The sequence below is a fragment of the Salvia hispanica genome, chromosome 6, assembly GCF_029641045.1.
Source record: "Salvia hispanica isolate PSC_SH4W2 chromosome 6, Shi_PSC_v1, whole genome shotgun sequence".
NCBI classification, from domain to species: Eukaryota; Viridiplantae; Streptophyta; class Magnoliopsida; order Lamiales; family Lamiaceae; genus Salvia; species Salvia hispanica.
In genome coordinates, this window is record NC_142697.1 from 42,147,723 (window position 1) to 42,161,442 (window position 13,720).

The 13,720-nt window shown below is 39.0% G+C and overlaps 3 protein-coding genes across 3 annotated transcripts; 2 read left to right on the forward strand and 1 right to left on the reverse strand.

Annotated features, from left to right (window-relative positions):
- The first annotated feature begins 106 nt into the window (after positions 1-106).
- On the forward strand, positions 107-2,190 carry LOC125198623 (RNA cyclase family protein). The gene is made up of 6 exons (XM_048096944.2): positions 107-475; positions 621-770; positions 885-1,063; positions 1,162-1,337; positions 1,450-1,657; positions 1,853-2,190. The coding sequence occupies exons 1-6, from the start codon at positions 271-273 to the stop codon at positions 2,060-2,062; spliced, it is 1,128 nt and encodes a 375-aa protein (XP_047952901.1). The 5' UTR covers positions 107-270; the 3' UTR covers positions 2,063-2,190.
- A 429-nt stretch (positions 2,191-2,619) lies between these two features.
- On the reverse strand, positions 2,620-5,356 carry EMB2394 (Ribosomal protein L6 family). The gene is made up of 4 exons (XM_048096945.2): positions 5,236-5,356; positions 4,770-4,851; positions 4,342-4,650; positions 2,620-3,094 (listed from the first exon to the last, which is right to left on the reverse strand). Exons 2-4 carry the CDS (start codon positions 4,802-4,804, stop codon positions 2,758-2,760), a joined length of 681 nt encoding a protein of 226 aa, XP_047952902.1. The 5' UTR covers positions 4,805-4,851; positions 5,236-5,356; the 3' UTR covers positions 2,620-2,757.
- A 1,706-nt stretch (positions 5,357-7,062) lies between these two features.
- Positions 7,063-13,258, forward strand: LOC125198612 (ATP-dependent RNA helicase DEAH12, chloroplastic-like). Its single transcript, XM_048096934.2, has 3 exons — positions 7,063-8,168; positions 8,564-11,711; positions 11,901-13,258. The coding sequence occupies exons 1-3, from the start codon at positions 7,296-7,298 to the stop codon at positions 13,136-13,138; spliced, it is 5,259 nt and encodes a 1,752-aa protein (XP_047952891.1). The 5' UTR covers positions 7,063-7,295; the 3' UTR covers positions 13,139-13,258.
- The last annotated feature ends 462 nt before the right edge of the window (positions 13,259-13,720 follow it).

Here is a 13,720-nt window from a genome sequence, read left to right on the forward strand (position 1 = left end):
GACACATACTATAATATTAAAATAGCTTTGTTTATAATTTTTATGTGCCTATTCGTATTTATTATGTAAATATATACTACTCCTATATTATATAGTTATTTTATTCATACAAATGTGATAAAACCTAGTAAAACCCTGGCTATCTCCCTCAACCAACCGCTCTCTCTCTATACCACCTACGGCGGCGCTTAGCACCGAGCCGCGCTTCTGCAAATTGAAGAACTCTAGAATCCGCAGCCGCGTTTCGGAGTTCATTCAGCTTGTGTGAAAATGGGGAAAATTCAGTACAAGCGGCTGAAAGGCAGCCAGAACATGAGGCTGCGCCTCCTCCTCTCGACGCTATCATCCACACCGATTATAATCGAAGACATACGAGCCGAGGAAACGCTTCCCGGCCTCCGCCCCTACGAGTTGTCGTTCCTCCGCCTCCTGGAGGAAGTTTCCGACGACTGCTCCGTCGAAATCAACGAAACCGGTAATTGGAAAAATCAAATTTCCAACTGCTCACTTATTGATTGATAATAATAACTAGTAGCTGCTGTTGTTTTATCATAAGTTAGCTAGATATGTTGTAGCTGGAAACAATTGTGATTGGTGGTTGTTTGATTTTGGGAGTCAAGGTACGAAGTTCAAGTACAAGCCAGGGATTGTGATGGGCGGGAGGCATTTGGTTCACGATTGCGGCACGTTGAGGTCGATTGGGTATTTCTTGGAGCCACTGATTGTGTTAGGTTTGTTTGGGAAGAAGCCCCTCACTATTAAGCTTAAAGGTAATTTTATTTTCTAGCTGATTGGGAATAAATGGTGCTCTTCTTGCTTGGTTCAAATTGACAATAAATCAAGAGCTTCTATTCCATTGGATTAAGATTTACCTGAAATTTTAGGTATTACAAATGATTCCAAGGATCCATCTGTTGACACTTTCCAAAAAACTACACTACCTATACTGAAGCATTTTGGTGTACCTCCGGAAGGGCTTGAATTGAAAATCGTGAACCGGGGAGTTCCTCCTAAAGGTGGCGGAGAAGTTATTCTTTCTGTTCCGATTGTGAAAGAACTGCAAGTAAATACTCTCATACTCTTTTTGTTATCGTATAAACACATGCCCGCACTGCACTATGAAATCCAATTGTTAATGTATTGCTCATTTGAATCAAATAGGCAGCTATTTGGTTTGATGAGGGCTTGGTGAGGAGGATCAGAGGATACTCCTTTTCAGCTAGAGTATCGTCTCAGTTTGAGAATGAAATGCTGCATAAAGCTCGTGGCATTTTCAATCGTTTGCTTCCAGATGTTCACATATACACTGACCACAAAGCGGGAGCGCAAGCTGGACAGTATGTTTATTCTTTGCATCCTTCAAAATATCACTAGCTAGTGCTGTGTTATGGTGCTTTAGTGATATTTCTGTTTAATATCTATCCTTGGTTAACTTTTCTTTATTTATAGGTCGCCTGGATATGGAATTACTCTCGTTGCTGAGACTACATCAGGCTGCTGCATTTCTGCTGACACGGCAGTCTACCGTGGGGGAGAGGAGGAGGATGAATTTGAGGAGAAGAAAGAATTGAGTCCTCCAGGAGACGTCGGTGAGAAGATTGCAGCGGCCCTGCTGGCTGAGATTGAGCAAGGGGGAGTTGTGGATTCGACTCACCAGGTTTGTATCCCATCGGGTTTGCCCTTATCTATCGGTTTAATTAAAATCAAATAAGCTTATTGATAGAGGATTGGGCTTATCCCATTTCCTTTAATTTCATGTGAACTATGCTATATGAATACATTAAAGTGTTATCGAGATGCTTTCTTTGTGCACATTACTATTGTCACAATGTGCACTCATCTGCTTTTTCAGGGTTTATTGTTTCTCCTTTGTGCATTGTGCCCTCCCGATGTGTCAAAGGTTCGTGTTGGGAAGCTCTCACCTTATGGGATAGAAGTTCTCAGGCATATCTCTGATTTTCTTAAAGTGAAGTTTAATATTAAGCCTGATCCTGCAACGAATACGGTCATTCTCAAGTGTGTTGGATGCGGTCTCAAGAATCTATCGAGGAAGGCGTCCTGAGACGTCACCATTTTTCTTTGCCAAGGTTGCCTGAAGTTATTCCTTGTATCAGAATCACACAATCAATTACTGTGTCTTGTAGCATTGCTATAATTTAAATCAAAATTTTGATAATTTTGTTCCTTCCAGTTTTGAATTTGTTCTAGTTTTCACAGTTATGTTATTGTGCTTAGAATGTTATATTTGAGGACGCAGTTTAAGACAGTCTATTAACTCGCAAATATATCATAATTTAAACTAATTTTACGATTTTATTTATCTTAAACTATCAATTTTGACTATCAAACAGAAACAAGTTGACCTCACTGTGTATGCTGATTCGATAGTATGGGTTACGAAGGAGGTTACTGGATGCTGAGCTTGACTGTTGGCCCATTTCGTGACATCCAGTTGTCGTTGGGGTTCTGGAAGAACGACGAGCTGTTGTTGGACACGGGGGACCTCGCTCTTTACATTGGGATGCATTTTGAAATCCAAGCTTTATTTCTTGCTTGTGAATGTAAAAGAGAATCAACGATACAACAATAACTCGAAGTTCTATAATGATTAGAAGCAGGGAATCAAAATGAATTGCTACATTTGATAAATTAGTTCTCACAGCATTGTTGAATCAACAACAACGTTCACGAACATCCTCCAAAATCATATAGACAAGAAATGAAAGACAAGACAAAATCACATGAAAAACAAGCCATTTATTTCTTCTTGCCTGCTTTGCCCTCTTTTCTTCTTACTACTTCATCAGCATATTTCACTCCTTTACCCTTGTATGGCTCCGGAGGTCTCCACTTCCTAATCGATGCAGCAAACTGGCCAATTTCAGATTTGTCATACCCACTCACAGTAATTCTAGTGTTCTCTTCCACCTTAACCTGCAGGCCAGGGGGGATTGCCATCCTCACTGGATGAGAGAAACCGAGATTGAGAACTATGTCTTTCCCTTCGACTGTAGCACGATACCCCGTGCCTATCAGTTGGAGTTTCTTCTCGAATCCTTTGGAAACACCCACCACGATGTTGTCAGTTAGGGTCCTGAGAAGATAATCAAGATAACAAATGAGATATAGAATTATAATCCAACCTCCATAGAGAGATTTAGGAGGAAGTATAATCTCATGTGAGAAATCAGCATTATTCAAAAATCCCACATTCAGATATAGTATTGCATAAGAAATATAAAATTCTAGTATAAGGGAAGGGCTACAGCATGAAAATTTGCAATACAGGTATTATGTATCATAACTCACATTTTAGAATGGATTTTCTTAACAAGTTTAGGCTGCAGTTCAGGTTATGTATGTTTTCACAAATGCAGCAAGTTATGTAGTCTATAACCCCTAAGCTATTCAATACCATAGAAAAAGAAAAAAAGGAGAATTTTAACAGGCTGTTATGCGACCTTTTTGTACCATACGGTTTTTGAAGGCTGATTAAAGTGGTGAGGAAACGCTACACATGATGCAAGAAACTGAAGGAACTAATATAAGTTGCAATGTCTTTGTTTTGGTAATTTAAATTCTGATATGCTGGTACACAATGTCACATACGAATCATCATGTATATGGCATGTTTTTCTACTTAAAAAAGGTTATCTGACCAATCCATAGTCATGACAAAGCCACTCCACCCAAGAAAAGAAAAGGAATGGAAATAACCCAGAGAGAGAAGAAGGCACACACAGCTTGATCTTTGTGTAATAATATTAGAGAATTTAGAGTAGGCATAGTTTGAACTTTGACATGCACTGGGAAAAATAGGAAATAGATACTATATCATGTAGTTATCATATACTACTATTGATATCAGAATTTATGTTGATAAAGCAAATCAAGTGCAAGATCAAAGGGATTATGTAGAAGTTAAATTTTCACTGGTTTTAGTTAACCTAAGCTGCGAAACTGTAAATTCCATTTATTAAGCAAAATCCACAATGACTGTCAGGAAAATAAAAGAAGAGCATCAGCTAACCAGAAAAGGTCATCAATCCTCAATCTTTTGAATGTATGGTTGTATACATTTTAAAATTCCATCTTTTGCTGTTCTAGCCATATCGAAAAATAAAAATAGATAGCAATACAGAAATCTTCTCAGTTCTATTTTGTTCAAGGAGATTAGACTACCAACTTAGCACCAAAAAATAGAGTAAATATATTACAGTTTACTCCTATTTTCTTCACGGAGATCTAGACTATCAACTTAGCACCAAAAATACAGTACATCTAACACAAGTAACCATGTATCGAATTGCAGGAAGAATGAAGAAAGGTAGAGAGAAATGCCTGAATAATCCGTGCATCTGGTTGGCTCTTCTTGTCTCCACAGTCTTTCTCACCCTGAGAGCTCCAGACTCCTCCTTGTCAACCATAATTTCTCGTGGATAAGTGAGATCAAGCTCCCCTAGTGGGCCTTTAGCTTTGAAGTATTGTCCATCCATCGTTAGAGTCACATTGGAGGGGACCGTAATTGGTTGCTTTCCAATTCTCGACTCCTTACACTCCACAGTCCTCCTCACAACAGCAACCCGAGGTGCAGATGCCCCAGAAACACGGATTTTATTTGCATCCCCGAGAAACGAGCACCTCAGGTAGCTAATTTCGAAGCCAAAACACATGTCAAAATCCTCATAATCAGAAATCAAGTCACTCTAAAAATGAAACCTACATATGTATGCACACACATTGATTGTGTAAAGATAATTAGCACTCACCTCGACTGCACAGGAGCACTGATAGAAGCCGACATTGCTCTCCTAGAGCTAATTTCAGTAACCTATACAATTTGAAATTCCCCTGCAGCCAAAAAAAACAAAGAACAAAAAATGTAAGAGTTGTTGGAGAAAACCTAATTGTCTTCAATCTCTCACACTTGTAAACCTAATTGTAAAAAATCTTTACATTTAAATCTGCCGCACTCAAAAACTACCCTATAAAATAGGTTCTTCCAAAACTTCGCCGTGGCGCTTACTGTTCTATAATAAAAAAATTCAATTTCAAACAGCAGGCATTGTGAAGCAATTCAAACTCCAGTAGAAAATTAACTAACGAACTCATGTCATGTGCAATTAATTTGAAGCAATTCAGAACATCATTGAAGGAGCAGTTTCAGTTTCAAACTACCACAAACAAATGAAAGCACAAACAACAAATACATGAACAGATAGAGAGGAGCAGTACCAGAGGTAGAAGAAGGGAGTGAGAGAAGAAGTTAGCTCTGGATAGAATTTTCAGTGAATTGGGGATAAGATTTTTATATTTTCGTTACTCTAATATTTCTTTCATTTTATTTTGAAACTCAAATGTCAATATTTTATAGAACTAATCAATTACTCTATTTTTATAGTAGTACTATTTAAAAAAAAATATATACTGCAGAATTGATTAAGTTCAAAAAAATTTTAGGGAAAATAATAATTGCAGTATTATTAATGCATAATGAGTCTATATATAGAGAGATAAATTTTTTAAAAAAATAAGAGGGACTAATTTTTGTGGAACAGAATTACAGAATTATCAATTATACTGTATTAAGGGAATATGTTTATTTTTTGGCCTTGATATAATCATTTAATTAATGGTATTAATATATTATGTAATACTACAAAAAATTGGTAGTAAATTAACTACATTTAATTTTTTTTTTAGCATGGTTTTCTAAACCAACAAATTTATTTCCTATTAATATAAACTGATTCTTCATAATCATCGTATGATAATTCACAATCTATATCTTTGATGAGAAATCGTATCAGAGAATTAGGAATTTGTGGTGCGCTTTGTCATTTAATAAAGTATTTCATCAAAGTTTTAATTACTAGTTTTAACTTTTAAGTTACTAATTTGATAATTTGGCCTTGTCTGTCCTATTCAACGGTATTGTCACTCTTTAACAAAAAATTCAACAATTCATAATACTCCATGAAAGATCTAAAACTATCAAACATAATCTTTAGTAAAATTCTAAAAATAGTCATATGCTTATAGTAGCTGTATGAAAATATTTTTACCCATAAGAAAATCTAATACATTGAAATCGTCCAGCTAGAATGTACGGCTATAATATACTCCTACTACTATTTGAATAAAAAAAAACGGCATGCCAAATATACAGTGACACATTGGATTTATTAATTAAACGAATACTATACCTTTTTACATAGATTTACCCTTTTGCATATTGTTATTACACACTGACACATACCTTGTTTACAATTTTAGTATATAGATTAATTGAAACGTGCTGATCAAGTCTAGTTTAATTGGTCAAACTGATTTATTACGTACGATATTTTAAGAGAAACCCGAATACATGCGATGCATGCAAATTCATGTATAAGTTTTATTTACGTTGAATAAAAATAGTAGACAAATCTAATACTATTTGAATAAAATGCACGCAACACGCATGTCATATGTAACTTTTATATACACACATTCCTACATTATTGTCCTAGTTTATACTCATAAAACACTGTTACAATTGCTATTTAACCATAGTCACAAGTTCAATCTTTTTACCCGTGTGTACTTGTCTATTTTGTAATACCAGTACATAAAATTGTGGTGGATCTTCATGTTGTTATAATTAAATTTATTTTCTTTATTTTAGTATATATTCCAAAATAAATCAAATATTTTTATATAAATTAAATAATCAAATCAAATCAACCATAAAAGTATAAAGACAAAACTAATTAGTAGTACCGCGGAAGTATTTATATTTCCAGCGCATTTCACACATAAGAATAATAAATATGTTTGTACAATAAATCGGTCAATATCTCGAGTTCAATTTCAGCGCGTGTATCTGCAACCGGCATCTTCAATTCAACTATGCAAACGATTCAATATTAGCTCGTGCATCTGCAACCGGCATCTTCAATTAGATTTGGCTTAGGATTTAGATTTGGATTATATATGTAGTTGAAATCTTATTTAATAATACAAATACTATAGTATTAATATTTCCAAGGCCTAAAAACAGTGAGTCGTCTTCCTCTGTATTCAATATTCATAAAGCAGTTTTATAAATTTTCTCGTACAGTATTAGTTTAGTAGTGGCGGCGATACTCTCTCTCACTCCCACTCTCTTCCCAAAACTTCATCTCTCTCTCTCTTTCTTCCTCACACAATCCGTGTTGAGTTTCCTTCTACGACCACACACAATTTTCACCACTATTCCGCCCTAGGGTTTTTCACAATTTTCTGTTTTTGCCCCCAAAATCACACACCACATCATGTCCCAATTCAGCGGCTACGGCCGTCGTCAGCCGCCGTTCGCCGCTCGTCCCCGCCACAACCCCCAGGAGCCCCCCTTCCGCCGCTCTTCGTACCAGCAACACCAGTACAGATCACAGTTCCCCCCCAACAACTATGATCGCCCCCCTGGAGACATCCCAGCCCGCCCCAATTTCATCGTCCAGCTACGCCCCGACTCTCAGAAATCGAATTCCGTCAGACGTGCTGATGCCGAGGCCGTGATTCGGAAGCTGAAATTCCAGCCGCAGAGAGCGAATTTTGTTATGTCCAATTTTAACTCCGCCTCACTATCTTACGAGCAGTGGAGTGAGACTCTAGCGACGATTGTTCAGTTGTGGGAGATGAAACTGGGCGATAAGGGGTTTAGCTTCGTGCCCCGCCTTGTTTCGAACGTCGAGCTTCCGTCGGATAGGTTGGAATTGAACGATCGGTTGAAGGTGTTGTTTATCGAGAAGTTGAAGAGATTGAAGGAGGGTGAGCTGGTGGAGAAGTGGGAGAAGAAATTGGGTACTGTGATGGATGAAGTTAAAAGGATTTCTAGGATTTTGAGTGATAAGGCAAGCTTACGGGTTTTCAATGAGCTGTTGGAGAAAAAGGAGGTTTTGGTGGGTGAGAGTACCTTTATCTCCAACAGGATTGAGGAATTCAGAACTGGCATTAGGTGTATTGAAGAGTATTTGGAGGATGGGAACAAGGAGGAACACGATTTTGAAGTTCTTCGATTTGTACGTGGAAAGATTGAATGGGGAAGGATTTATTGTTTGATGATGAGAGAATGCAGGAGGCTTGACGATGGACTGCCTATTTATTCCCATCGGCAGGCGATCATGAAGCAGATACACTGCCAACAGGTTACTCTAACCTTTTAGTTTGAATTTTTAACAGTTGGAATTGGTTGCTCATGTTATTCTATTAATTGTCATATTTTAACCATGGCCAGTTATAGGAAAGAAAGAGTGACTATTTCCAACTCAATCGTGGTATGCTTGAGAAAAGGGAATCACATCATTTAAAATCAATGTATAAAAAAACAAAATTGATGTCTAGTAGTATTACATTTGAAGGCCATTCTGGAGGTTCTTATTCTGATAGGAATGATTTATTTATAATGTATGCTCAAAAGTTTATCGTAATCAATTCATACCTCTTTGCAGCCACGATTTTGATACAGATATTTCATGTAACTTGCAACTGTAGTTAAAGCATTCGGAATTTATTTTAATTGTTTGGATGGGAACTTTCACAGGTCACAGTGCTGGTAGGTGAGACCGGTTCAGGAAAGAGCACACAGTTGGTTCAGTTTCTTGTTGATTCTGGAATATGTGGCGACGGTGCCATTATTTGCACTCAGCCACGAAAACTTGCTGCAATAACTTTGGCGGAGAGGGTCAAAGAGGAAAGCTTTGGCTGCTATGATGATACTTCAGTTGTCTGTTACCCGTCATATTCATCACTTCAGGAGTTTGAGTCCAATGTGGTGTTTGCAACCGATCACTGCCTGTTGCAGCACTACATAAGCGACAATCAACTATCCATGATTTCTTGCATAGTTGTTGACGAGGCTCATGAAAGGAGCTTGAACACAGATCTCCTTCTGGCTTTGATCAAGACACTCCTCTGTCAGAGGCCCTGTCTCAGGCTTATTATAATGTCTGCTACTGTGGATGCAGACCAATTTTCTGATTACTTTTTTGGTTGTAGGACCTTGCATGTGACTGGAAGACACTTCCCTGTTGCTGTTAAATATGAACCCTGCCATTCTGAAGTGTCTCCAGCTTCTAAATTAATGCCGTCATATGTACATGATGTTCTAAATACAGTACTGAAGATCAATAGAACTGAGAGGGAAGGCACCATTCTTGCATTCTTGACGTCGCAGAGTGAAGTAGAATGGGCTTGCGAGAATTTTCAAGCTCCGTATGCTGTAGCATTGCCCTTACATGGAAAACTTTCATATGAAGACCAACATAGAGTATTTCTAGCCTATCCAGGTAAAAGAAAAGTTATATTTGCCACCAATGTTGCTGAGACTTCGTTGACAATTCCTGGTGTCAAGTATGTGGTGGACCCTGGAATGGTAAAAGAGAGCATGTATGAACCTGCTACAGGCATGAATATTCTCAAGGTTGGCAGAATCAGTCAGAGCTCTGCTAAACAGCGAGCGGGCCGTGCTGGGAGAACAGAACCTGGGACATGCTATAGATTGTACTCAGAAGATGATTTTGAATCAATGCTGCCTCACCAGGAACCAGAAATTCGCAAGGTTCATCTTGGCGTAGCAATTTTAAAAATTATGGCATTGGGTGTGAAGGATCTGCAGGAGTTTGACTTTGTTGATGCACCTAGTGCCAGTTCCATAGATCTGGCTGTCAGAAATCTCGTCCAGCTAGGAGCAATTGTGCTGAAAAATGGTGCATATGAGTTAACAACTGACGGGAAACACATAGTCAAGTTGGGTATCGAGCCCCGGCTTGGTAAAATAATTTTGCAATCCTTTCGCCAGCAGTTGGGTAAAGAGGGTCTTGTTCTTGCTGCAGTAATGGCAAATTCTAGTAGCATATTTTGCAGAGTTGGTACGGTGGATGCCAAGTTGAAATCTGATTCCCTGAAGGTGAGGTTTTGTCATCCCACTGGTGATCTCTTCACATTACTTGGTGTTTACAGAGAGTGGGAATCTGTGCCGCGTGAAAAGAGAAACACTTGGTGTTGGGAAAATAGCATAAATGCAAAGACGTTGAGGAGATGCCAGGACACTGTTATAGAGCTGGAAGCTTGCCTTAAAAATGAAATGAATATCATTGTGCCGAACTATTGGTATTGGAATCCCCAAATACATGGAGAGCATGACAAAATTTTGAAAAATGTAATACTCTCTTCCTTGCCTGGAAATGTGGCTATGTACTCTGGCCACGATCAACTTGGTTATGAAGTGGCACTAACAAGGAAACATGTGCAGTTGCATCCCGCATGTTCTTTGTTCAATTTCGGCCAGAGGCCAGCCTGGGTGGTTTTCTCGGAAATAATATCTGTGTCGAATGAGTATTTAACATGTGTTACAGCATGTGATTTTGATTATTTCTCCACCCTTTCTCCTTCTCTACCATTTGATTTCTTGGTAATGAACAGCCAACGGTTGCATAAGAGGGTTTTATCAGGGTTTGGAAGTGTTCAGTTAAAAAGGTTTTGTGGGAAATCTAATAGCAATGTGCGCTTTCTCGAATCAAAAATAAGAGAGTCCTATGCTGATGAAAGGATTGGTGTTGTAGTTGATGTTGACCAGAATGAGGTGCTCGTGTATGCTTCTTCACAGGATATTGAGAAAGTGATGGGTTTAGTTATAGAAGCATTGGAGTACGAAAAGAAGCTGTTGCAGAATGAGTGTGTTGAAGAATTTATGTATGGCCCTAAGGTCTTGAACTCTATTGCTCTCTTTGGAGCTGGTGCCGAGATAAAACATCTGGAACTTGAGAAGAGATGTCTGTCTGTGGACATATATCATTCTAATGCTAGCACACTTGATCAGAAAGAGCTTCTACTCTTTCTTGAGAGTTTCACTTCAGGTTTTGTTTGCTCTGTTAGCAGGTTGTTGGTCTCTGGTCCGGAAAATGAAGAGAAGGACAAGTGGGGAAGGGTAACATTTTTGACACCTGATGCTGCAGAGAAGGCTGCTGTGTTAAATGAGATCGAATTCAGTGGTGGCTTGTTAAAGATCATTCCTTCTATGAAAAATCATGACAGTGATCTCAGAATGATGTCTTCCAATCGTATCAAAGCCAAAATCTCATGGCCTCGTCGGCGCAGCAAAGGGATAGCATTTGTGAAATGCAATCCAGATGATGTTGATGCAATGGTCAATGATCTCTCCAATCTAGTTATAGGTGACAGGTTTGTTTGGTGTAGACCAAGTGATAAGTTTCCAGACAGCATTAAAATTACTGGGCTTGACAGGGACCTTTCTCAAGAAGATATACGTCCGGTCATAAGAGCTGCGACAAGTAGGCATATCACGGACTTCTTTCTGCTGCTAGAGAATGCAAATGACGATCTTTTACCACTACCACCGGCTTGTGAGGATGCCATTTTACGTGAAATTTCTCCCTTCATGCCTAGAAGAAATAAGGGTGTCCCTGTTAATGTTAAGGTATTTCCACCAGAAGCAAAGGATAGTCTAATGAGAGCCCAAATTGATTTTGATGGAAGTTTACATTTGGAGGCAGCTAGGGCCCTGGAGCATATTGACCGCAAAGTACTACCTGGGTGTGACTCGTGGCAGAAAATTGTATGCCATCGAGTATTTGATGGCTCTGTGTATTGCCCTCCCTCTGTATATCATGTTATCGGGAACGAGTTTCATCATTTCCTCAGAAGGCTTCGGCATGATCCGCATTATCAAGGTACTTCATATTGAGAGTAGTTTTATACTTGACTCTCAGTCATTTGCTCATTATTATCATAATATGCTGGGTGAATTTATGTTGGTTTTCTGAGGCGAGACTTAATTTTGATGTGGAAATGCACTATATTAAGATGCCTTAAATGTGCTGTTATGTTTCTGATGTTCTCTAACCTTTTCTTTTGTGCAGGTGTAGAATGGAATCTGGAGAAAACCCATAATGGTGGCATCCGAGTAAAGATATCTGCTAGCGCTACGAGACTTGTTTTTGAGTTGAAAAATTCTCTGTCGGAGCTTGTTGGAGGGACGATTATACATCATCCGGATATAACCCCTTCTGTTCTTCAGATTCTTTTTTCGCGTGATGGAGTTCTGCTTATGAAATCTGTTGAGCGAGGGACTGGAACACAGATATTCTTCGATAAGCAGAAAATGACTTTGAGAGTCTATGGTCCTCCAGAAAAGATCGGGTATGCACAACAGAATTTTGTCAGAGGTCTCCTTGCCCTACATGACAGCAGGCAACTGGAGATTCGACTTCGTGATGGAGTCTTACCTCCTGATATGATGAAGAGAGTTGTTCAGCATTTCGGGCCAGATCTTTGTGGACTTAGAGATAAAGTGCCAGGGGTGGAGCTGTCTTTAAATGTGAGACGCCACACTATATCTATTGTAGGTAACAAAGCATTGAAGCAAGAAGTCGAAAACATAATACATGATCTTGCACAGCCAAATGAGTTGCAAATTCTGGAGAATGATTATCATAGTGCTTGTCCCATTTGCTTATGTGAAGTGGAGGATTCGTACATGCTTGAGGGCTGCCATCACAAAGCCTGCCGGTCATGTTTGGTTGAGCAGTGTGAATCTGCTATCAGAAATCGTGATTGTTTCCCGTTGCTCTGTGCTAAAGAGGGTTGCAGGGCTCCAATCTTGGTTGCTGATTTGAGGTCTTTGTTTCCCGAGCGACTTCATGAACTTTTCCAGGCTTCCTTGGGTGCGTATGTGGCAGCTAGTGGGGGTGCTTTGATGTTTTGCCCGTCGACCGACTGCCCTTCAGTCTACAGGGTAGTGGATCCCAGTGGGTCCGATGCAGCCTTCAGATGCGGCGTGTGCTTCATGGAGACGTGTATGAAGTGCCACATGGAATACCACCCGCTCCTGTCCTGTGAGAAGTATCGCGAGTTCAAAGCTGATCCCGACTCATCGCTCAAGGAGTGGTGCATGGGGAAAGAAAACGTGAAGACCTGCCCTGGGTGTGGGTCCACAGTCGAGAAGGTGGACGGGTGCAACCACGTCGAGTGCAGGTGCGGGAGACACGTTTGCTGGGTATGCTTGGATTCGTTTGACAGTTCTGACGACTGCTACAGCCATCTGAGGTCTGCACACCCAAACATTGAGGTGGATATGTTTGAGTTTGATGTGTTATGAAGGATAGTATTGTTTGCCATTTTTATTCCCTTGTAATATCTGTAGGAAGTAGAGCTGACTGTTGGTAACTGCCTTTGTACATATGCTTAGTGAAGTGCAATTTTCTCTATTGCTTCTCCATTATGTCTCACCTTTTTTCTAGTATTTCAAAATCACACATTTCTTTCTTAGTAGAGGAAATAGTAATGATGTACATATCTATATTGGCTTTGGTCACAAGTATTTTTATTTTTGTTCACAAGTTTAAGGTTCATAATGGTCAAGAAGAAGACATGCTTATCTTTTTTGTTTCTACTAAGCTGTCAAACTACAGGTGTTTATCAAATGGGGAAATTGAGATTTATTTAGTACACGGTTATTTCAGTTTTGTAAAGTTGCACAGAACCTTGTGTTGTACTGCAAAATCTGAAGAAATAATAATAATTCAATGTGATATTTTCAATTGCAGATTGATATGTTAAATATTTTAATTCTATTAAGAAAAATGATGAATAAATCATTTTTCAAAATTAAGATATATGAGGGATCTTTCCAAGGCAACAAGGTTGCAATTTTTGTTGCTGTTGTAAATGATCATATATG